Source organism: Bufo bufo, chromosome 2 (assembly GCF_905171765.1).
Source record: "Bufo bufo chromosome 2, aBufBuf1.1, whole genome shotgun sequence".
Lineage (NCBI taxonomy): Eukaryota > Metazoa > Chordata > Amphibia > Anura > Bufonidae > Bufo > Bufo bufo.
The window spans coordinates 305,170,102-305,196,663 of record NC_053390.1 but is presented as its reverse complement, the minus strand read 5'-3'; the positions used below and the strand labels follow the sequence as shown (position 1 = coordinate 305,196,663).

General features: G+C 45.6%; 1 protein-coding gene across 3 annotated transcripts in view; it reads left to right on the top strand.

Moving 5' to 3' along the window:
• The first annotated feature begins 319 nt into the window (after window positions 1–319).
• SLC7A7 (solute carrier family 7 member 7) overlaps window positions 320–26,562 on the top strand; it is a 61,639-nt gene continuing 35,396 nt past the window's right edge. Inside the window, exons 1-3 of one of the 3 annotated variants that reach the window (XM_040416856.1) lie at window positions 320–355; window positions 599–681; window positions 14,180–14,723. In XM_040416856.1, coding sequence (XP_040272790.1) covers window positions 14,219–14,723 — 505 coding nt within the window. In that variant the 5' untranslated portion in view covers window positions 320–355; window positions 599–681; window positions 14,180–14,218. Of the gene's footprint in view, window positions 356–598; window positions 682–7,796; window positions 8,039–8,529; window positions 8,654–14,179; window positions 14,724–26,562 lie in introns of those variants that run through there. The other 2 variants (XM_040416855.1, XM_040416854.1) reach the window with 2 other exon arrangements.

Below are 26,562 nucleotides of genomic sequence, written 5' to 3'. Positions count from 1 at the left end.
CTACTGAGTAAATGCAGAGTCTAAACAAGAGATAAACAGTATATACTATATAGTGCCAACACAAGTATCTCGAGGATCGATGTTAATATTTATAACAGCAATAGCGTTTAGCCCTGTATATACTCAACTGTAATGTGCAAGAAGGAACAGTGCTATATGCCATATATATTTAGTCACTGAAAAAGTAACTGACACAGTTCCGAAATGCATTTGGCGTTTTATAGTTCTCTTCTCTTGTTCTGGAGATTTGTACTATTTTACATAAATTTGTACAGGAAACTTAGAAAGACCTGTGCCACAGAGGATTAAAGAGGACACATGCGTCAAGACAGCTCACCATAGACAGTTGAACCAGGTCAGTTACAAGTTTTGTCAGCCTTCATCTGTTTGCAACCCTAATTCTTTTCATGTTTTTCTTTGCCAAAATGTTCTGTCTGGCTTTCCTTCTAAAACATCAGACTCAAAGCACCCTCATACAAGCTAGCACGCCATTTCATTGGTCCTTTTGAGGTTCTCAGACAGTTGAACCAGGTCAGTTGCAAGTTTTGTCTGCTTTCATCTCATTGCAACCCTAATTCTTTATGTTTCTCTTCTCCAGATGTTTGGTTCCTGCTCCTACTACTGTTGGCTCAGAATATGAGTAGGAGGTCAAGGATATTTTGGATATGAAGAAAGTCATAGGTAAAATCTTCTTCCTGGTGGATTGGCAAATTTATAGCCCAGAGGAGAAATCTTGGCCCAGAGGGGTTGTCTCATCATGGACAATGGGGGCATATCACTAGGGACCCGCACCTATATCGAGAACGGAGCCCCGCAAGGTGGTGGCTGGAGGACTCCGGTCTGGCCACCACCAAGCCGGCTCCCCATAGAACTGAATGGGAGCAGCGCTCGGCTATTTTCGCCATCCTCATAGAAAATGAATGGAGGGCGGCTGCGCATGCGCAGTGCGCCCTCCTTCACTTGCGGGGCTCCGTTCTCGATATAGGTGCGGGTCCCAGTGGTGACAATGGGGGCATATCCTAGCGATATGCCACCATTGTCCATGATGAGACAACCTGTTTAGTGCTCCTGTTTTTCTGAAGAAATGTTTGCAGCAATCTGGACCAAAGAAGAGAGGGTGTAAAAGGGGGGAGGTAGGGAGAATGTAACAGTAGCGGCCTGTGGTCACCGCTGCTTTGTTCACCTACCCTGGTCTTCTGTGTATGAGCATTTCTCTCTCACCTTCTTCCCCTGGGTCCTGCCGCCGGGGTTGCTTTGTCCCTCAACACAGGCTGCCGCCTGCATACTGGTCAAGGCTCTCCTCCACTGCCCATACGGTGCCTATGGCTGGCCACCTTGTGTTACTTTAGGCACATTCCCTTAAGGTAGGGTGCCTGAGCAATAGGTTCCTAGTCTGCTAGTATCCTCCTAAGTTGTGCTGTATTTCGTTTGTCTGCTGTGTACTGACTTCTGCCTATTTTCTGGATATTGAGCCTCCACTGTCTGACCTGACCTGTACTCCATATTAACCCTGTGCTGCTTGCCCTGACTTTGGACTGTTTACCATATAGCTTGCACTCTGTCTGCCGTGACCTCAGCCTGTCCCTGACATAGTTATTTCCTGATCCCTTAGTGTTCTGCCTCTGTGTCTCTTAACCCCCGTGGGTCAGGTCACAATCATACAAAGACTACTCCAGAAGGTAGCGGCATGGTGGTTCCCCTACAGCGAAAACCAGGAGTCTGCCAGGATAACACCCTTAGAAGTAGTCCTAAGTCAAATTTGTTGGTTCCACACCCACTGAGTAACAATGTAGATCCAGATCCTCATTCACTGCTTCAATTGCTCTACTAGACTTGTTTCAAGTTGGCAGCAGGGGGGGCATGTCTTTTATCTGGGGGGGGGGGGGGGGGGGGGGGTGGGGTGTATTCTGCTACAGCTCTCCCTGTAACTGTCTCAGCTTCTAACACAGATGTTATGGCAGGTGGATAGAGAAATAAGGAAAATAACAAATATATTATAATTTTATATATTTTTCATGGTACAAAACCTTTAAAGTATGTTCTTTTTTTGAGGGGTGGGGGGTGTTTGGAATACTAAAGATTAATCTTTGTATTTTCACACAGATGACCGGGCCACTAGCCGAACCTAATGTTTGTGTACGGGGGAGTTGGAATGGAGTCAGGAGTCATGACTGTCGGCTGACAGCTATTGAATGTGTATGGCCAGCTTTTGACTATATTGCATAGTATTCCTGTCTGTATGGAGTAGATTCCCAGAAGAGAAGAAGCTGAACAAGTTCAATTTTTATAGAGATTGCTCATTGTAAAAGGGGTTGTCTCAAATGGACAATCTACCTTCAGCATGCAGTTGCCCCATTGGTCACTTAAAGGGAATTTGTCACCAATATTTGGCGATGCTACAGTGCTGTTCAAACATGATTTCTAACATACCTTTGGTATTCTTTTGTGCATTTTATATTGCCTGAAAATGTTTGTTCTACAAGCCCACTGTTGGTTTCCATTTTTTCTTACCTGATCTGCCACTTTAATGTTGATGGTCAGATCTTTCATGCATACAATCACCTGATACTAATCTTATGTATAGTACAGACCAAAAGTTTGGACACACCTTCTCATTCAAAGAGTTTTCTTTATTTTCATGACTATGAAGGCATCAAAACTATGAATTAACACATGTGGAATTATATACATAACAAACAAGTGTGAAACAACTGAAAATATGTCATATTCTAGGTTCTTCAAAGTAGCCACCTTTTGCTTTGATTACTGCTTTGCACACTCTTGGCATTCTCTTGATGAGCTTCAAGAGGTAGTCCCCTGAAATGGTCTTCCACAGTCTTGAAGGAGTTCCCAGAGATGCTTAGCACTTGTTGGCCCTTTTGCCTTCACTCTGCGGTCCAGCTCACCCCAAACCATCTCGATTGGGTTCAGGTCCGGTGACTGTGGAGGCCAGGTCATCTGGCACAGCACCCCATCACTCTCCTTCATGGTCAAATAGCCCTTACTTTCAAAGTTTTCCCAATTTTTCGGCTGACTGACTAACCTTTATTTCTTAAAGTAATGATGGCCACTTGTTTTTCTTTACTTAGCTGCTTTTTTCTTGCCATAATACAAATTCTAACAGTCTATTCAGTAGGACTATCAGCTGTGTATCCACCTGACTTCTCCTCAACGCCACTGATGGTCCCAACCCAATTTATAAGGCAAGAAATCCCACTTATTAAACCTGACAGGGCACACCTGTGAAGTGAAAACCATTTCAGGGGACTACCTCTTGAAGCTCATCAAGAGAATGCCAAGAGTGTGCAAAGCAGTAATCAAAGCAAAAGGTGGCTACTTTGAAGAACCTAGAATATGACATATTTTCAGTTGTTTCACACTTGTTTGTTATGAATATAATTCCACATGTGTTAATTCATAGTTTTGATGCCTTCAGTGTGAATCTACAATTTTCATAGTCATGAAAATAAAGAAAACTCTTTGAATGAGAAGGTGTGTCCAAACTTTTGGTCTGCACTGTATATGGTCAGCTTAAAGGGAATCTGTCACCAATATTTGGCCTATATAAGTAATGCTACCATGTTGCTGTGCACTTGCTATCACCAGAAAATGATGGCCGGAGAGGCCAAATGATCAGTCATATTTGTCCTATCATGCCATACATGTGTAGTTTCAGTTGACAACATTTTTAGATGTGTGCAATGCAAATGATTGTTCACATATGACTTTCCAACAGTTGAAATAGTCCAGAACCCCTTGGAGTTTGGTTGTTATGGCCACAGGAATATGCAGGCAGCAACACATGTCTCGTGCAGCAGCCTTTGCAGTGGAAGTGTGGTATTAATGACACCCATCCATCTGATGATGCAATACTTGGCCACCCAACTCTTTACAGCTGCTCTTCACTCTGGCTAATAGAGGGTGGATGTAGGCTGTCCAGGCATGCTGGGAGTTGTAGTTTTGCAAAAGCTGGAGGGCCGCGGGTTGAGCATTCCTGCTTTATTTGAATATCTTAAAAAACAGACCTTCTGTCATTTTGTTTGACTGTGCACACTGACGTGCAAGCGTACAGCGTCTATCCAACTGGTGGACCCCAGCTTATATATACAGGCTGGATCAGAAGCTCTTACTTCTAAACCGACTAAGTTTGAACATGAGTAGGATTCTGTGCGTGGCGTTAATTTACTATGTTGGGTTTTTATCAAGGGAGTGAAACATCTATCTACGTATGAGGAATAACAGCTCTGGAGGACAGTATTGTCACTGCAAAGAGAAATACGTATTTACGACCCCTAAATCTATTTTGAAATGACATGGATGTAAGTATAAAAGGTCGGGCCACCCCACAAAGAGTTGGAATACTCTAATTACCATACTGAAGGCTCAGATTTGGATGTCTCATCACAATGAACCTTCCTATTATTAAAAAAAAATTGAACTCAAAGCCTAGAAAGGACCTTTCTAAAAAGGACCTAGGCGCAAAGAAGAGGTAGAAAACACAAATCACGGAATGAGCACTCCCAAACCAAAGAAATAATAAGTACTACTTCTTCTCTGGATGTTCTCCGTATCTCATCCGGTGACACCATCACAGTCTTGGTCGCAGTTTTGCTCCTACAAATCATTTTGCCCTTGTTCTCACAGTCTGAATGTACGGACAAACATGTTTATAAAGTTAGAATTTTCTGAACAAAGTCCGTTATTTTGTCTCAATGATTTACAGTCTACTTCTGTCCATACTGAATCGTGTATAAATCTAGCTGTGGAGTTTAAGGCTCCATTCACACGTCCGCATCCGTTCCGCAATTGTGCGGACCCATTCATTCTCTACGGGGCCGGAAGAGATGCGGGGAGCACACTATGTGCTCTCCGCATCCGAATTTCCGGAGCGCGGCCCCGATCTTCCAGACCGCAGCTCCGCAAGAAAATAGAGCATGTCCTAATTCTTGTCCGCAGCTGCAGACAAGAATAGGACTTCTCTATTTAGTGCCGGCCATGTGCGGCCCGGTGTATTGCGGATCCGCAATACACCACGGACGTGTGAATGGACCCTAACACCTCTAATCTAGGGTGGAGGCTATGGACATGCTTCATCTGTCTCTGGTAACCTCTCGTCTTCCCTCCGCCCTGCATTAAATGAGCTCAATTCTGCCAATGATATTACTATTAAAATGGTGGATAAGGGTCGGTGGTTGCAATGGACAGAGAGCTATACCGTACGCAAATATCAACAAGACATATCTTATCTACTGATCCTACTGACAACCTCACTAATTAGGTGTCTTAACCCAAAAACAAGCTGATTACTTGTTTGTTCCAACTCCCATGATTCCTACAATCTATGGAGTGCTTACAATCCCCAAGCAGACCCATCCCCCACCTATGAGACTGCACGCAGTTCAGATTCTGCAGCATAATACAGCACCAGCAAAGTGTGTGAGATTGGACAAGTCTTATTTATACTTCGCTTTTTTCCTTCGGTGCAGAAATTGAAAATGTTAAAATCGGCAACATGTCAATTGCTTGTGTGATTCCGCACCTTATGTGGAGTGGTTTTCCCCAATGGGGTTGCTAACAACAAATAGTACGGATTTACGTGCAGTTTTTGGTGTGGTTTTGGTGCAGATTTCATGTCGATTTTCTGCACTGTGTGCAGGCACCCTTATAGTTTTAGGAATTGGGTCTGCTTGTGAGATATTAAGGAGGTTATCTGAGATCTCAGGATGGGTCATCAGTATCTGATCGGTGGGGGTCCGACACCCAGGACCCCCACCAATCAGCTGTTTGAGAAGGCAGTAGCATCAAGGCCTTCTCACGGCTTTCCCTATGCTAGTGACACATTACCTAGGAACAGCTGAAAACCCCCTTGATCAATAGATTGACGATCTACTTTAGAGGGTGGTCCGCAGAATTGCGGGGTATCTCCAGGATGCTGCAGATGTATTTACTTGGCTCTCATATGATGTGGAGAGTCTGTATCCCTCTAGACCACACCAGATCATCACTTGCATACTTATAGCCATTATTCTTAGGATTTGAAAAGTTACATTATGGACATTACATATTTTTAATGACTATTTTAGTTTTGAAGGACAGTTTTACCTCCAGAAAAGAGGCATATCTATGGGAGCAAAGACACCCCCTCATTGACCAATCCAACAATGCCATTTTCATTTTCTTCTACGATAATTCATGTCTTCTATACAATGGTATGACAGATACATTGACGATTAGCTACTCATATGGTGCTGCAATGTGTTTCCCATAGCCTCCTTGATTCAATATTAGTGTTGAGTGATAGAGAGAGCTTTGGATGCTTCATCCGAAGTCGCTTCGTTCAAAACTTCGGAATAACACTGTACGGAGATCCGTCTCCGTACAGTATTAGAATGTACGGGCTCCGATGAGCTGAAGTCAGTTATTCGCAAAGTTGTACGTGACTTCATTGAATAACTTCGGTAGTTGATTTTTAAAGTGGAACTGAATATAGGAGCAGATCCCAGAGGTGAGGCTCGTACCTGACACCCATGCCATATCCTAGCTACATGCCATCAATGTCCCAGATGGGAATATCCCTTTAACTCCTTTCGGACTTCTGCCGTACATGTGTGGTGGAACTTGGGTCTCTAAACATGTTTCGTGTTTCCAGACACCTAGAGCAAATGTCTATGATTGGCAATAATTATCAGGGGAGCCGTTTGTTTCTTGTGGTAGCCTCTGGTCCGGCAACCACAGAAGAGCCTTGCCACAGTAATGTAGTATCGTATTGAATGTCCCAAAGGCTGCAATGGTAATGCATTGCAGTCTATGGGACAAGCGATCTAAAGATGCACGTCCAAGTACCCTAACGGAACTTAATATTGTAAAAAAAAAAGTCAAAAAAGTTTTTTAAAATTCTAATCACTCCTCTTTCCCCAAGATAAAAATAAACAATATATTTTTTAAATAATTTACTTATCCTGTACAGTAAATGGCCTAACGGGGGGTGGTGGAATGGCTGATTTGAGGTTTTTTTTTTGTGGGATCGCGCAAGTCTCGCGAGTGCCCGGTGCGCTCCATGCGTGATCACTGACTTCAGGCGCAGGAGAACGCAAGCCAGTGATCATGCTGACGCTGCGGACAATAAATGCCGGGCACGCGCGCACAATTGAAATGGCCGGCGCATGCACAGTGAGAACAAAGCTGCTGGCTGACTGTGGGAGTCGGGATCGCGCATGGAGCAGGATGTCAATCAAAGTGAAGAGGATGGGTAAGGGACGGGCTTATTTCTACTTGAAGCAAGGAGGCCGTTGCCTCATTGACTTCAAGCTGACTCTGAAGATAGCGAGAAGGGTGATTGTCCATATTGCCTCCTTTGCTGGCTGGATTCATTTTTCAATCACATTATACACTGCTCTGGTGGCCGGGACTGCGGAAGCGCACATAGGCTGGTGCTTTTTCCTATAGTGTGCAAGCACGACCACCACTGATAGATTGCAGGGTGGTCATAACTATGGAAACGAGCAGTGTATAATGTGATGGAAAAATGAATCCAGCCAGCAAAGGAGGCAATATGGACAATCGCAATACATTAGTAAGTGCCTTGTATTAACTTGCTATTTGCTGCAGTGACACAACCCCAGGTGAAAAAGAGGGACTGTCCCTCCAAAAGAGAGACATTTGGGAGGCTGGCAAAAACAAAACACAAACCCTCATTCAGCTACGAAAAATAAAAAAGTTATGGTTCCAGCAAGGCAGGAAGTGAAAAAGGAAAACTCCAAAACGGAAGATGCCAGCAGGGTGTGTGAAGGGTTAAGCCGATGCGAGCTGGCCACCCTGGCAGAGGACGATGCTGCAGGCAAGGTGAAGCGGTTGCTAGGACAGCCCTGTTTACTCGGCACATCTACACTGCACCGACCGGCCAGACACAATGGCTCGCGCCTCACATCCTCCCTTTGTAGGGCAGCAATGGCTTGTTTTTCAGCCAGCTCAGGACTGCCCACATGAAGATGACAGATCCCAGACAAGGAAGTGTGTAGAGGCTGCGGACAGCTGGCAGGTAAGCGCTGCTCCTGGGATGGGGGCATTAGACTGTCAGCTCTGTGGGCTAGGCACCTTGGTCAGCCCAGACTAGGTCAGCTTTACACCCACCTACCTGCCAGACCTGTAGACACCTGGACATACAGAGTGGCTTTCATGCAGATTTTAACAGAAATATTAGTTTGAGCTATTGTGCATTTAAAGGGGAAGTACAGAGAACAGCAGGTCTCCCTGTGAGCAGCCTGTGTGGACACGGGGAGTTTCCACCTATATCTGTGGCGGAGGCGGCGGGGATTATGGTGCCGCATTCCCTAGAAGATTTGCCAGCAGTATGGTGCACTAAGAGGCTTTCTGAGGGCATTACACAGGCTGGGGGTCCCCACCCCCCCGCTGCCACTTTCTCCATGGTCCGTGTCCCTCACCTTCCTCCTGGGTGCTCTCTGCCCCTCCCCCCACTGATAAGAAATGCTTTCTCCACAACTCTCAGAATTCGCTGAGTGATCTTGTCTTCTTCTTTCGAAATCCTGTTGTTTCTGTACCTTGCCCTCCCTCCCCGGAGCGGCTGCTGTACACGGGCTGTCCTCCTTCCCTCAGTCCCTGGAGCAGCCGAGGACAGCAGAAGGCGCCTGGAGCCGTGAGTGACCCCCACACCCTAACTTCTCCCCCTGACTCGTGACATCACCACCAGTGCATGTGCCCCCACAATGCCACCTCTACCATCACTAAACCTGCCCCTTGTCCCACCATTTTGTCCACACAGTGCATGTGCCCCTCACGTACACTCACTATGGTGCCCCCACAATCCTAAACTTGTCCCCTGTCCCACCATTTTCTCCACACAGTGCATGTACCCCTCACATACACTTACTATGGTGCCCCCACAATCCTAAACCTGCCCCCTGCCCCACCATTATTCCCACACAGTGCATGTACCCCTCACATACACTCACTATGGTGCCCCCACAATCCTAAACCTGCCCCCTGCCCCACCATTATCTCCACACAGTGCATGTACCCCTCACATACACTTACTATGGTGCCCCTACAATCCTCAACCTGCCCCCTGCCCCACCATTATCTCCACACAATGCATGTACCCCTCACATACACTCACTATGGTGTCCCCACAATGCCACCTCTATACCCCTGCCATCACTAAACCTGCCCCTTGTCCCACCATTTTGTCCACACAGTGCATGTGCCCCTCACGTACACTCACTATGGTGCCCCTACAATCCTAAACCTGTCCCCTGTCCCACCATTTTCTCCACACAGTGCATGTGCCCCTCACGTACACTCACTATGGTGCCCCCACAATGCCACCTCTACCCCTGCCATCACTAAACCTGCCCCCTGTCCCACCATTATCTCCACATAATGCATGTACCCCTCACATACACTATGGTGCCCCCACAATCACTAAACCTGCCCCCTGTCCCACCATTATCTCCACACAGTGCATGTGCCCCTCACATACACTCACTATGGTGCCCCCACAATCCTAAACCTGCCCCCTGCCCCACCATTATCTCCACACAGTGTATGTACCCCTCACATACACTCACTATGGTGCCCCCACAATGCCACCTCTATACCCCTGCCATCACTAAACCTGCCCCTTGTCCCACCATTTTGTCCACACAGTGCATGTACCCCTCACATACACTCACTATGGTGCCCCCACAATGCCAGCTCTACCCCTGCCATCACTAAACCTGCCCCCTGTCACACCATTATCTCCACACAATGCATGTACCCCTCACATACACTCACTATGGTGCCCCCACAATGCCACCTCTACCCCTGCCATCACTAAACCTGTCCCCTGTTCCACCATTTTCTCCACACAATGCATGTACCCCTCACATACACTCACTATGGCGCCCCCACAATGCCACCTTTACCCCTGCCATCACTAAACCTGCCCCCTGCCCCACCATTATCTCCACACAGTGCATGTACCCCTCACATACACTCACTATGGCGCCCCCACAATGCCACCTTTACCCCTGCCATCACTAAACCTGCCCCCTGTCCCACCATTATCTCCACACAATGCATGTGCCCCTCACATACACTCACTGTGGTGCCCCCACAATGCCCCTTCTATACCCCTCCTATCACTAAACCTGTCCCACCATTATCTGCACACACAGTGCATGTACTCCTCATATTACACATGCTCTCCCTAATGTAGCCCACAATTCCCTATCTGACTCCCTGTCAGCGTCACCCACCATACATTCATGTACCCACAGCCCCCCCACCTACCTATCATAGTCAGTGGCGTAGCGTGTGTTGCCATTACCCAGGGCATACCTAATATTGCGCCCCCTAACTTTTGGACACGCGCCTTTTTATAGAACGACGCCCCAAAGCATACCAAGACCAATATTACCAATAATACTATGCAAGAGACAAATACTGCAAAGATCATAACATGTATTACCAGTTCTTAACCCCTCAAACCCCTTTCAAAATTGCATTCCAAGGGCTAGAACTTTAGTTTTCTCAACAATATACAGTACAGACCAAAAGTTTGGACACACCTTCTCATTCAAAGAGTTTTCTTTATTTTCATGACTATGAAGGCATCAAAACTATGAATTATATACATAACAAACAAGTGTGAAACAACTGAAAATATGTCATATTCTAGGTTCTTCAAAGTAGCCACCTTTTGCTTTGATTACTGCTTTGCACACTCTTGGCATTCTCTTGATGAGATTCAAGAGGTAGTCCCCTGAAATGGGAACTAATACTAAGGTGGTTATATAGGCCAGTAATCATTATTGCTAAAACCAAGTTGACCGAGCATTAGCCATGACAAGATGAAAAATAAAAAAATTAGGGAGGGAGGGGCATTGATTTTCAGGACTCTTCTCAACTGGCTGTCTGCTGTCTATTAAAGGAGAATTCTTCCTGTCAGGGTCCATTTACATGTCCGCAAAATGGGTCCAGATCCGTTCCGCAACGTCGTGGAACGGATCCGAACCTATTCATTTTCAATAGGGCCTCAAAAGATGCGGTCAGCACACAGTGTGCTGTCCACATCCGCACTTCCGTTCCGCATCCGCACTTCCTTTCGCCAAAAAATAGAACATGTCCTATTCTTGTCTGCAGACACGGACAAGAAAAGGCATTTCTATTTGAAGTGCCTGCCATGTGCGGTCAGCAAAATGCGGAACGCACATGGCCGGTGTCCGTGTGTGAATGGATCCTCACTGGAACTTCTGGACCAATGAGCTAGGCATCAGAAGATTCGGGAACCTGCTTGAGCACCACACAGCTAACCTATAGATGACCTTAACTGAGTCCAACGGAAACAAAAATAGGGCTTGGGTGGAGAATAGGCAGGACCAACCCAACTAATATAATGAATACATAAGCCCCCACAACTCCTTCAAATTACCAATTATAAAAGATGAGGTAAAAACTGGAGGCTGTGCCACCATGTGTCCCTAGTGGTGAAACCTACAACATCCCAAATTCTAAAAGGCATTTACCGCCTCAACATTTCCTTTAAATGCGCTCTTGCTGATAAAGACCTTTTGCACAACAGGATCCTTATTTCGGACCTCATCTGGTATGAGTTAGGCCAGCTGACACTCACTGTCAGTGTCATGTCCCTCACACACAGGCTGCTGAAGCGGCAGCCATCTTCTTGCTCCGCAGTGTGTGGAAGTGGGCGGAGCCTATATCAATGTGTACTGCCATGCTTCATCAGGGCGCCCGCTCCTTCGGCTGAAAGTTTACCACTCCTTGCTCAGTCAGTGATTTTGCGCCAGCGCCCCCCTGCAGTCTGGCGCCCGGGGCAACGGCCCCCCGGCCCTTACCACGCTACGCCACTGATCATAGCTAGACATCTCCTACTGCCTCCGCCAGTGTCACCCCACCATAGTCTCTATGTACTTACAAGCCCCTACCTCCCTACGATAACCATACCCCTCCTGCCTGCCCAACATCACCGCAAACAGTCTGTGTCCCCCTGTCCCCTTAACCCCGTCGCCCCCTCATCACTGTGTACCGCCATATTACACCGCACACAGTGGACATCTCTAGTGATCGTGTGTGTCTCTGATGCTACTCTCCCAGAGGCTGCAGAGTGCCTCCAGAATAGGATTTACAGCAGAGTTACTAGGAGTAAATGTGATTCTCACTGGATCTATGGGATCCATCCTTATGATCATAGCCGTGAAGGTTGGTTGGATCCCAACCCTTCTGGGGTGTTCCAGATTTTGGATTTGTTAAAACTAGAATATGGTAAAATAATCCTTTGTGTACCCCGGCGGACATTGAAATAACTGCTGGGGTGACTGGGTCAGAGTCTGACCGTGTGACTCAGTGGGGTGAGCGATCATTTACATAATGATTGACAGGAGTTTTATTATGGCCAGGCATGTGTCCAGGATGAGGGGCTGGTGCTTGCTGGCATCGCTCTGTACCAGGGGCAGCGCCAGGCTGGTGGATGTGCTGTTTATCGCTCTGGGAACACTTATCAGGACATTAATGACTAACTCTGGAGAGTGCCACTTCCAGCTCTTATCTCAGAGATGAAGCTGCTGGATCAGGCTTCTTTTATCTAGAAAGCTCCAAACACATTAAGGAAGCCTTGGCATCATTAACCGGCAGGATCCCTGATAGCTAAATGATAGTGCCCGGGCGACTAGCTTCTTTACCCAAACTGTGTTTTTCTGCCGTTCCTCTGTTTCATTTTAATTGTCATGCGAAAAAGCTGAACCTCTGATGCCCCCGGATATGTCCGATCAGTCACTGCTGGACCATTGATTTATAGGAAAGCTGCCTTCAGATGTTCAGCCTTCTTTTCTTTTTGGATACCTTTTTCCCAGAGGAGCATTGCCTGACCTATGACACCAACAGATTATTATTGGTCAGATGACCATTTACACACACAGGACCCCCCTAATTGTAACTGTTAGGGTTGCTTTGGATCCCATTCATTATATGATAGCCTTTGTGAAAAGGGTTGTCCGGGTTCAGGATCAACAATCTTTCTGGGAATGACGGTTTATGGACTGGAGACAATTGGATGTAAAAGTTGAACATGGCCGACTTCTTAGAGTGTCGCCAGTCGGCAATTGTTAAAGGGAACTCATCATCAGCTTAATACTGCAGGAAGGGCAGATGCTATGGAGCGTTGGCTTCTCCTTCCAAGAGTTTCCTTTACTTACTACACTACACAGTGTATAAAGGGTAGAGTTAAAGGGTCCAAAGGCTATGAAAAGTAAACCTCCCTTATACTGCGTCAACCATTACAGGGGTTCTTCAGTTCTTTAAAATGGATGACCTATCCTCATTGATACTAGATCACTGGGGGTTCGATCAGCTGACTGGTGGGCCCCTCATTGTTTATCAGGCATATCTCTATGATTTTAGTAGAAGCTGTCCCTGGTATTCCGGGTCAGCCCTTTACTTGGGACTATTTGATTTAAGGCAGGGGGTAGCGATAGTAAGTCGTGTGACCAAAAACCTCTGTGTGATTTGTCTGCTATAAAAACCCTGTCCAACCTCATTGACAATCACTAGATGTGATGTTACAGTGCACCGTCACCGTGCAGCCGTTCCGGCCAATAATCGGGTGCTCCATTCCTTCCCGATGCTCGGTCTGAACATCTACTCATATAAATGGGCTCTAAGAATAGCTCAAGAATTTGAAACAACCGCCTGACTCCTTTAAGCATCGTGGCATTTTATATTGTTGCGTTGGTTACATGTTATTGCATAGGTTACAACTTGAGCTTGACGATGGGTCCAACCATGTTTCTGGTGGCATTCATATCACTTAGTCCATAGCACTTCTTTATACTATGTCAGCAGAATACCTAGGTAACACTAAGGGTACAGCCACATTGGGTCTTCCACTGCTTTCATCCTATGACTGAAACGCGTGGGTGGAACCCGCTGCATCATTTGGCATGATGTGGATTGAGAATCCGTGACAGATATGTGAGGTGTATGGCCAGCTTGAGGACTGTGAAGGTCCTGTCCTGCTGTGCCTGTTTCTTTCATGCTGTTGAGGTTTTACAACTTGGAAAACCAACACTTTCCAGTCCAGATCCTGCAGGATTACAAAGAGTTAACATTTTGATGTGTATAGCTTTTTCACTCACCCTCTGACCTCTCTCTCCTATTCTCCTAGCTGGACATGCTGTTGTGCTGCTGACGCTCTCATTCCAACATGGACACCTCCACTAAATACACACTAGCTTCCACAGAGGAGCCGACTCCTAATGGACAACATGGAACTCCAGCCGACTCCGGCTCCCAGGAATCCATGAAACTCAAGAAGGAAATCTCATTGCTAAATGGGGTTTGTCTGATTGTGGGCAATATGATCGGCTCAGGCATCTTTGTGTCACCGAAGGGGGTCTTGATGTACAGTGCTTCATACGGTCTTTCACTGGTGATCTGGGCCGTTGGAGGAGTGTTTTCCATATTTGGTGCCTTATGTTATGCAGAATTAGGCACAACCATTACCAAGTCAGGAGCAAGCTATGCCTATATCCTGGAAGCTTTTGGTGGCTTTATAGCCTTCATTAGGCTGTGGACTTCTCTATTAATTATTGAGCCCACCAGCCAAGCGGTAATTGCCATTACCTTCTCCAACTACATGATGCAACCCATCTTCCCATCGTGCGAGTCTCCCTACTCTGCCAACAGACTGCTGGCAGCAGCGTGCATAGGTATGTAGACAATAACGTCAGGTTGACTGCATGTCATTAATAGGAGCACACCTTTGACTCACAGAATGGCTGCCTTCACTGTGTATATGTGACAAACCTGTCCGCCACTGAACATGATTTTATATATAACTAATACCTGTGTAGAAAGATGTGTAACTTTGTCATTACATTGTATTCCGTGTATTATCGTGTACTGACAATCATATAAATACTGGCCTGACACTCAACAAAAGCACCAAAACAACACGAGGACATACTGTATCTAGATGCAATTTTATATGGCAGCGTAAAGGTTAAAAATGTATAATACTGTAAAAGCAAATAAAAAATATACATGCAAGAGGCAGTTACACTCATACCTAAATGTATGAGGCTAGTTTCACACTAGCGACATGTCGTACTTTCATTCCGACGGCCTCTTGGCATGTGCTGCCACGCCGCCGCCGGAACTCCGCCCCGACCCCATTATAGTCAATCTTGTACCGATCCTTAAGGTCCCTTGGACTGCACGATGTTTGGGCAGATTGTTGTTAACAAATGTTAATACGAACACTCATTAGCGATTCTCTGCCGGTGTAAAGGTGCTGCCGATTACCCGATGAACGAGTGAAACCCTTGTTCATGGGGTAATAGAATCGTTTGTACAGATACCTAAATCATTGTTTGCCGGCAGCAGATGGTGCCACCTAAACACACTTTGCTGCTGGCAAACAGTAATTCTATATAGGGATAAGCGATGGCATTAGTGAACACTCCTCCCCATACTGTGGAGGAGATCGCTGCATGTAAATGTATCCTCCACTGACGAGCAGGCGATTGTCAGAAAGGAACGCTTCGTTCCTGACAATTGTCCGCTCTGTTGAGTAGTTTAACCTCTTCACGACCACAATCCGTATATATACGTGATAGCTGCACATACCCCGTGCAGCTACCACGTGTATAGACGTCATGGCAGTTTTTTAATCCAAGCGCTGCAAAGGGCTTGGATTAAAGCTTCTGCCCCTGTCCTGCTGCTGTCACGGACAGCATACAGTTCAGTAATGCCGGCAAGGGACCAATCAGAGTGGCCCCTTGCCGGCAATCGATCCGATTGGTTAGTCTGTGCAGAGCAGTGAAAAAATGCCGGTTTCAGGCTCTGATCTGCGCTCTGCAGATCAGAGCTTGAAATCGGGTAGTGTCCTCATGCCGCCCCCCCTCCCCGATCTCTGCCCCTCCAAGCCCCCCCTTGTGTCTGCCTGCCCCTGAAGCTCTCTCCACATTCAAGCAGCCTGCCCAGTGCCCTGATGCGGTTCGCCCCCTCCCCGCCCCATACATTCCTCCTGCCCCCATTTCGTGCTGCCTCACCTCCCTCAATGTTGGCCGTGACGCCCCCCCCCCTTCCAGCGCTGCCCCCGATGCAGTTCAGTCCCCCTGCTGTGTGTGATGGCGGCCGCTCCATTCCTGAGCCGCCGCCATCAGCAGAGAGTGTCAGCTCTATGCTGACACTCTGCTGTAACCCCATAGATGCCACGGCAGCGGCATCCATGGGGTTAATAGAGGGAGGGGGCTCCCTCTCTCCACCATCGGGGCTGCCGCGCTGCGATGGCAGCGCCCGATGGTTGCCACCTACAGGGCATCTGATTGTATTATACTTTGCAATGCAAGAGCATTGCAAAGTATAGTACAGCCATCAGCCCCACTGGATCTTCAAAATCCAAGAGGGACTTGATAAAAATAAAATTAAAATAATAAAAGTAAAAATAAATAAATAAAAATTTAAAATTTAAAAAATAAATTGCCTTTTCCTATAAAAAATGAAAAATAAATAAATAAATATACACATATTAGGTATCACATATTAGGTATCACATGATAGACCCCGTCCGATAAACACCATAAAAAATAAATTAAAGAATTGCTTCTAAACTTCTAAGCCTTCTAACGTCCTAAAAAAATAAAATGACATTTCCAAAATGATGCCAACATAAAGTAGACATATGGGGAATGTCAAGTAATAAATATTTTATTAGGTATGACTTTCTGTTTTAGAAGCAGAGAAATAGAAATTTAGAAAATTGTGAATTCTTCCAATTTTATTATAAATTTGGGATTTTTTCATAAATAAAGGTGAAATATATTGACTCAAATTTATGATTATCAAGAAGTACAATATGTCACGAGAAAACAATCTCAGAATGGCTTGGATAAGTAAAAGTGTTCCAAAGCAATTACTACATAAAGTGACGCATGTCAGATTTGTAAATTTTGACCTGGACACTAGGGCATCAATGACCCTTGGTCATGAAAGGGTTAAAGGTGGATTTATTCGGCTCGATTGTTGTGCAGATTATCAGGAATGAACGTTCCTGCGAACGCTTGTTCCTGACGATCTGCCCATCTAAATGTGCCGCCAATCACCGGATGACCAAGGGAACGCTCGTTCATCACATGATCCTGTCATTCGTGCAGGCACATCAATCATCATTTCTGGGCAGCAGATTGTGATGTCTGAACAGTGATCTGCTGCCCAGAGACAGTGCAGCTCTATGGGGATGAGAGATCCTTGTCCTCATACTGTGGAGGTGATCGCTGCATGTAAATACAGCAGTCTCCTTCACTGAACGAGCAGCCGCCTGTCGGGAAGCAACACTTCCTTCCTGACAATCGGCTTTCTGGTTGGCCTGTGTAAACCCGCCTTAAGTTTTAGCCTCCTATATCTGAAAGATGCAGTAAATTCTGCTAAAAAGTCAACAAGGTGTGGAGAATACACTTACCAGAACACTGAAGAAGCAGGGAATGCTGGATGATTTCAGCTCTGAAGCCAGCAGAAATTGGAATGAAGCACTAGTCTAAAATTGAGAATCAGACAAGACAGTAATCATAATAAATATGTTCAAAGTTGGACATTTTCTTAAGGCTACTTTCACACTGGCGTTTTGATTTCCGTTTCTGAGATCCGTTCAGGGCTCTCACAAGCGGTCCAAAACGGATCAGTTTTGCCCTAATGCATTCTGAATTGAAAAGGATCTGCTCAGAATGCATCAGTTTGCCTCCGTTAAGTCTCCATTCTGCTTTGGTGGCGGACACCAAACGGATCTGTCATGGCACACAATGGGGACAGATCCGTTTTCTCTGACACAATCTGGCACAATAGAAAACGGATCCGTCCTCCATTGACTTTCAGTGGTGTTCAAGACGGATCCATCTTGGCTATGTTATAGATAATACAAACGGATCCGTTCTGAACGGATTCAGACGGTTGTATTATCTGAACGGATCCGTCCATGACGGATCCGCACAAAACGCGAGTGTGAAAGTAGCCTAAAAGAACTTGTGGTGAGCTAAGACCTCATGCACACGGCTGTATTGTGACCTCCGATTTCATATGGCAGTATAGGAAGGATCTCCATATGAAATCAAATTCTCTATGTACATCTTTTCTCCCCTAAAACGCTGTATATACTCACCCAACGTTCCACCTGGGGCTCTGTGGGCCTCTATACAAGCTCTCTCTTCAGCTAATTGTTTGGTGGTGCGGATGAAGAGGGGAGGGATCAATGTCTATGAATGCACACAGGGAAGTGCCATAATTATGGCATTAATGTCAGATAGTGGGCTTCACTCCTATCTCCAGAACGGTGCCCCCGAACAGAAGGGAGAGCAGCCACTGATGCGCGTCCTCCCACCATTCACCTCTAAGGGAGTTCTGAAAATAGCCAAGCAGTGGCTATTATTTCCAGCAGTCCCATAGCAGAGAGGTGGCCACGCTTACGTGGCTTGCTCTCCATCCACTGTTATGGGACTCTCAAAAGTTTATGAAAGTCCCATAGCAGTGATGGAGAGGACGCAGAGAGTACACAGACTGTGCGTGGTGTGCTCTTCTGGAGATAGGAGTGACATTTATGGCATAGCCTTGTGATATGCCATAAATGTTGAGATGAGAGAACCCCTTTTAACCTGTTAGCGCAGAACGCCGTGCATGTGCAGCCGGGAAAACTGTGCCAAAACGCAGAACGCCGTACATGCACGGCGTTCATTTAAATGCTCCCCGGCCGAGATCGCGCACCTGAAGCGCAAATTACCTGACTGTGTCGGGGACCGATCAGCAGTGGTCCCGGCCGTAGATCACACACCACACATTATTTCTTACCCACAAGTGATTGCGCGTGTGCGCGCATGCGCGCACACATTTCCTCCTCTTCTGGCATCCGTCTCTCACTGAAATGAGAGGATCGGAGATGAGAAATAGCTTTCTGTACATAATTCATTGTGATTGGTCCGTTCCTGACTGTGGACCAATCATAATGAGTTATGTACAGAACGCTATCTCTCACCTTCGATCCTCTCATTTCAGTGAGAGAAGTGATTGGAGCCAGATCCAGTGAAACAGACCTGTGGAAAAAAAACACACACACTCCAAAAGTGCCCCTCATTTGTCCCCTGTGACCCTCATCACCCCTCATTTGTCCCCTGTACCTGTCACTGTGTGCTGTCTGCCAATAGTGACAGTACATCAGCACACCAGTCCCTGTCATCCATACTGTCAGTAACCTGTTTTTGGCAATTCTTTAGGGTAAGGCCTCATGCACACGACAGTGTTTTTTCACTGTCAGTGATTTGGCTTCAGTGGTCCGTGTCCGATTTTGCTTCAGTTCTGTTTCCTTGTGTCTTCCTTTTTTTTTGTCTGACAGGGGAAAAAAAAGGAAGGTTAATGAAAAGTGTAATTTTATTGCACCAAGGTTTTGTAGAAAAAAAATGGACACGGACGCGGACACGGATGACATACCGTTTGTGCATCCGTTTTTTTTGACGGACCCATTGACTTGAATGGGTCCGTCCTCCGTTTTCCACTGACAAGACAGGTTATATTTTTTTGACGGACTGGAATCACGGATCACAGACGCGGAGAAAAAACTATCAGTTTTTTTTCACAGCTCCATAGAAATGAATGGGACCTCCGCTAAACTGTGAAAAATGACGGAACGGACGCGGATGCACACAACGGTCGTGTGCATGAGGCCTTAGTTAGGGAGTTATCAGGGTTAGAGCTCTAGTTTTAGGTGTAAGTTAGGCCCCTTTCACACGGGCGAGTATTCCGCGCGGATGCGATGCGTGAGTTGAACGCATTGCACCCGCACTGAATCCTGACCCATTCATTTCTATTGGGCTGTGCACACGAGCGGTGATTTTCACGCATCACTTGTGCGGTGCGTGAAAATCGCTGCATGCTCCTCTTTGTGCGTTTTTCACGTAACGCAGGCCCCATAGAAATGAATGGGGTTGCGTGAAAATCGCAAGCAAGTGCGGATGCGGTGCGATTTTCAGGCATGGTTGCTAGGTGACGATCGGGATGGGGAACCGATCATTATTATTTCCCCTTATAACATGGTTATAAGGGAAAATAATAGCATTCTGAATACAGAATGCATAGTACAATAGGGCTGGAGGGGTTAAAAAAAATAAAAATAAAATTTAACTCACCTTAATCCACTTGTTCGCGCAGCCGGCATCTCTTCTGTCTTTAACTGTGAGCAATAGGACCTTTGATGACGTCACTACGCTCATCACATGGTCCATCACCATGGTGATGGATCATGTGATGGACCATGTGATGAACGCAGTGACGTCATCAAAGGTCCTATTGCTCACAGTTAAAGACAGAAGAGATGCCGGCTGCGCGAACAAGTGGATTAAATATATATTTTTATTATTTATTTATTTTTTTAACCCCTCCAGCCCTATTGTACTATGCATTCTGTATTCAGAATGCTATTATTTTCCCTTATAACCATGTTATAAGGGGAAATAATACAATCTACACTACAACTAACCCAAACCTGAACTTCAGTGAAGAAGTTCGGGTCTGGGTACCACAGTCGGTTTTTTATCACGCGTGTGCAAAACACCTTGCACCCACGCGATAAAAACTGAACATCGGAACGCAATCGCAGTCAAAACTGATTGCAATTGCGTTCCTACTCGCGCGGGGCGTTTGCCGCAATGCACCGGGACGCATCCGGACCTAATCCCAACACGCCCGTGTGAAAGAGGCCTTAGACTTTATTGTAAAAAAAATAAATTAAATAATGGGGATGTCCGTACTTGTCCCCGATTATAAATACTCCGTTTCAAACCCCCCCATACCTCCGAACCTCTCTCTTCTATCTGTGACCAGCCCTTGTCACTGAATTTGCCAGCAGTGACAAATTTCTGTCACCAGTGACATAAAGCTCCGCTGCTTTTGGAGCACTTTTCTTTTTCTATTTTTTTCAGAATAAAATAAAAAAATAAATATATATATATATAAATTTCACAAAATGTCTCAACGGGTGTACAGCGCCGAGGAGGCTTATGCCATACTAGCCTCAGAGTCTGACTGACAGTGAAGAAGAAGAAGAATCTTTTCTTGTGTATAGCTCTTCTTCTGATTCATCAGTTGACGAACCCTCTCACAGACGCAGTAGAATTAGCAGCGCATCAGCTTCTACAAATGACCCCAGCTGGACTTCTGCTACTAACTTTGTACCTCAGGTGCCAGACTTTTCATGTGAACACTGCAGGGTTCACGGAAGCTGATTTTTTCCACCTTTTTTTTTTTCCTGATGAATTGATAGACATAATGGTGGAGCAAACTAATCTTTATGCCAATCCATTTTTAGCCGCCCACCCCAACTCATACTATGCAAAACCCCTTCAGTGGACTCCCACGACCCCTTTGGAAATGAAAAAATTCTGGGGTCTAATACTTAATATGGGGATAATTAAAAAACCATCACTACGGTCATATTGGAGTAATGACCTTTTACATCAAACGCCAATATACCGCACCATTATGTCCAGGACCCGATTCGAAAGTCTCCTGAAATTTCTACATTGTAACAATAATGCAGATTGTCCACCCCCTAATGATCCTAGATACGATCGTTTATACAAAATTCGGCCCATTATAGATCATTATAATCTCAAGTTTGCCAGGTCTACACCCCCCAAAAGCATCTGTCCATTGATGAATCCCTTGTGCACTTCAAGGGCAGACTGCATTTTCGCCAATACCTACCCAACAAACGGGCCAGATATGGCATCAAACTCTACAAACTATGTGAAAGCCAAAGTGGCTATACACATAAATTTAGAGTTTACGAGGGAAAAGATTCAAACATTGAACCCCCAGAGTGCCCCCCTCTCCTTGGAATAGCAGGAAAAATAGTATGGGACTTGATTCACCCCCTGCTCGGTCAAGGGTACAACTTGTACCTTGACAACTTCTACACAAGTGTCCCACTATTGAAATGCCTGTTTTCCAGAGACACTGTTGCATGCGGAACTATCAGACGAAACCAAAAACATCTGCCTAAAATTTTTATAGACCAAAGGATAAGAGTGAGGGAAAGCAGGGCAGTTTGCAATGATAACATGCTTGTTAAATACAAAGACAAGAGTGATGTCTTTGTACTTACTACCATACATGATGACAGATCCACCCCTGTTCCAGTTCGTGGATCCACAGAATCAGTCCCCAAACCTGTGTGCATCCAGGACTATAATAAGTTTATGGGAGGGGTGGATCTGTCAGACCAGGTACTGCAACCATACACTGCCCTCCGCAAAACTCGGGCATGGTATAAAAAATTGGCATAGCACCTGTCGCAAATTGCCCTCTATAATGCTTTTGTAATATACAGAAGTGCAGGAAACAGAGGAAAATTCCTGCACTTTCAAGAAAAAGTAATAAAGAACTTTTTATTTGGGGAACAGCAAGGGGAAGGGAGCAGGGCCACAGGAAGTGAGAGCAGAATAATACGAGGACAGCATTTCCCTGGGGTAGTTCCCCCCACAGAGACACGGAGAAGGCCACATAAAAGGTGCCGGGTATGCTCCAGAAATGGAATCAGGAAAGACACAATTCATCATTGTGAGACGTGCCCCTCAAAGCCGGGTCTTTGCATAAAAGATTGTTTTAGAATCTACCACACCTCTGTTGACTTTTAACTAAACACCCTTTGATCATTTTATAAAACACCCCCTTGAAACTGTATGCTGGTAAAAATTCTAATTTCCCGTTTCTCCACATTTCAATTGGCATTCTAATAAAAACCCATAACAAAGCTAAAAATTCTCATTACACCCCTAGATGAATACTTTGATGCGTGTTGTTTTATAAAAGGGGACTAGAACTTTGTATGTTCTGGTAGCTCAGTGCCTCTGCAATCTGATAACATATAATTTGAGACACTTGTTTCTTTTAGCTGCTATATTTGGTGACTATGTCCTACCATATAATAAAGCTTATATATATATAAAATTTGTAGGATACCGAATACATCAGCTGTTGCTTATCAGTACACTGAACTTTACAGTGTGCCCATACAGCAGTTTACGGCCACATATGAAGTGTTGCCATATTCAGGAGAGAATGGGTAACAAATTGTGGGTGTAATTTACTCTGTTACTCCTTGTGAAAATAAATAATGTGGGCCTAAAGAGACATTTTCCACTGTGGAGGTACCTCAGGGTGTCTTCAAATTATTCCAGCGAAATCTGCCCTCCAAAAGCCATATAGCAGTCCTTTCCTTCTGCGCCCTGCCGTGTGCCCATACAGCAGTTTACGGCAACATATGGGGTGTTTCTGTAAACTACAGAATCAGGGCAATAAATATTGAGTTTGGTTAGGCTGTTAACCCTTGCTTTGTTACTGGAAAAAATGGAAAATCTGCCAAAAAAGTGAAATTCTGAAATTTCATCTCCATTTTCCATGAATTCTTGTGGAACACCTAAAGGGTTAACAACATTTGTAAAATCAGTTTGGATACCTTGAGGGGTGTAGTTTCTAAAATGGGGTCATTTTTGGGTGGTTTCTATTATGTAAGCCTCACAAAAGTGACTTCAGACCTGAACAGGTCCTTAAAAAGTGGGTTTTGGAAATTTTCTGAAAAATTTCAAGATTTTCTTCTAAACTTCTAAGCCTTGTAACATCCCCAAAAAATAACATGGCATTCCCAAAATGATCCAAACATGAAATAGACATATGGGGAATGTAAGGTAATAACTATTTTTGGAGGTATTACTATGTATTATAGAAGTAGAGAAATTAAAACTTGGAAATTTGCAAATTTTTTAAAATTTTTGGTAAATTTTGGATTTTTTATAAATAAAAATGAATCTTTTTGACTCCATTTTACCAGTGTCATGTAGTACAATATGTGACGAGAAAACAATCTCAGAATGGCCTGGATAAGTAAAAGCGTTTTAAAGTTATTACCACACAAAGTGACACTGGTCAGATTTGCAAAAATCAGTCTGGTGAAAAATGGCCCGGTCCTTAACCCCTTAAGGACATAGGACGTACCGGTACGCCCTATTTCCCGAGTCCTTAAGGACTCAGGACGTACCGGTACGTCCTAACTTTAAATCGTGATTGCGGCGCGACGGGGGTTAATCGCAACAGGATGTCCGCTGAAATCATTCAGCGGGCATCCTGTCCCCCCCGCATCGGCGATCGCAGCAAACCGCAGGTCAATTCAGACCTGTGGTTTGCTGCGTTTTCGGTCCATTCCGATGAACCGGAAAAGGACTGTGATCAGTGGTGTGATTACACACCACCAATCACAGTCCGAGCATTTGGGAGAGGCTGTGCTGGCCGTGGTGCTGAATGCCGCTGTCCAGGGTGCTGATTGGTGCGGGGAGAGAGGCGCGAGATTCAAACTTCCAGCGCTCCTCTCTCCCCTCCTCTTCCTGTTCAGCACCTGCACCGTCCAGCACCGTCCTGACCAGGCTCCTGCGATCCCCCCATCGGCACCCATCACCCTCCAGGTAGGTTAGGGTCAGTAAGGGAGAGGCACGATTAGGCAGGGATAGAAGGGAAAAGTTAGTTAGGAAAAAAAAAAAAACACTTTATCTAAATTTATTGTTTTCTAGCTTTCAGAATCCAGACCCCCCCCCTGCCACTTTACAGTATGGCCATGACACGTCCCCGGTTTGAGGCCATCCGGAAATGTCTGCATTATTATTTAGATAATGCAGCATGTCCCCCCCCAAGGTGATCCTGCCTATGACCGGCTGTATAAGATACGGCCGGTCATCGATCACTTCGGGGCCAAATTTGCGCAGGCCTACGTACCTGGAAGGGAGGTCGCGGTTGATGAGTCTCTCGTTGCGTTCAAGGGGAGACTCAGTTTCTGCCAATACATTCCCTCTAAGCGGGCGAGGTATGGCATGAAAATGTACAAAATTAGTGAGAGTACCTCAGGGTACACTTACAAATTTTGTGTGTACGAGGGGCGAGATTCCCGTATTGAACCCCCAGAATGTCCCCCCACTATGGGTGTTAGTGGGAAACTCGTGTGGGACCTTATGTACCCACTGCTAGATAAGGGTTACCACTTGTACGTGGATAACTTTTATACCAGTATCCCCTTGTTCCAGTCCCTTGCTTCCAGATCCATGTTCGCTTGTGGGACCGTGTGGAAAAATCAACGCGGCCTCCCTAGCTACCCCCTCCAGGTACCTATCCCCAGGGGTGAGACCCGTGCCCTTACCAGTGGAAACCTGTTGCTGGTCAGGTATAAGGACAAGAGGGATGTCCTTGTACTGTCCACAATTCATGGTAACGGCACCACCCCTGTCCCTGTGCGAGGTACCGCGGCAACGGTCCTCAAGCCCGATTGTATTGTTGACTACAATCGGTATATGGGAGGAGTTGATCTCTCTGATCAAGTCCTCAAGCCATATAACGCCATGCGCAAAACCCGGGCATGGTACAAAAAAGTTGCGGTCTACTTGGTACAGGTTGCCTTGTACAACGCTTTTGTACTATCCCGAAGCGCTGGCAGCACAGGGACATTCCTCCAATTCTATGAGGCAGTCCTCAAAGACCTGATCTTTTCGGACCGGGAAAGAGCAGGCCGGAGTACCTCGGGAACTGGAGGCGCCCGGATCGTCCCTGGCCAACACTTTCCAGGTGTGGTCCCCCATACTGGAAAGAAGGGACAAACCCAAAAAAAGTGCAGAGTGTGTCGCAAGAGGGGGATACGGAAGGACACGACTACTCAGTGCGACACGTGCCCCGATCATCCGGGCCTCTGCGTTATCGATTGCTTCAGGGAGTATCACACTTCCATGGAGTACTACATTTTTATAATCCCCAACAGTCCCCCTAGACTAGAGAACATAAAAAACTATGGCTCTCAGACTTTGGAGACACGGAAACAATTTTTTTTCCCCCAAAAAATATTAGTTTTAGTGCAGGCATCCTCAAACTGCGGCCCTCCAGATTTTGTAAAACTATAACTCCCAGCATGCCCAGACAACCTACAGCTATCAGCAGGGCATGGTGGGAATTGTAGTTTTACATCTGGAGGGCCGCAGTTTTAGGATGCCTGCTCAGTGTCTCCAAAGTCTGAGAGCCATACATATTGGGCATCGTCGCGTCCGTAAAAATCATCTCTATAAAAATAACATTTAACCCAACCCCCCCGGATGAACAGCGTTAAAAAATAAAATAAAAAAATGTGTAAAAAAAGCCATTTTTTGTCACCTAACATCACAAAAAGTGTAGTAGCGAGCGATCAAAATGTCATATGCACCCCCAATTACTGCCAATAAAACCGCCATCTCATTCCGCAAAAAATTAGCCCCTACATTAGATAGTCGCCCAACAAAAAAAAAAAAAACTTTAGCTCCCAGGCTATGGAGATACTAAAATAATTTTTTTTGGTTCCTAAAATGACAATATAGTGTAAAATCTAGGGCTGCACGATATGGGAATTTTGTGCGATTGCTATTAGGGCCCTAAAAATTGAGATAACGATATGCGATACAATATTTTAGGGAAATGTGCTAGAGGTCTATTTGCTTGGATTTT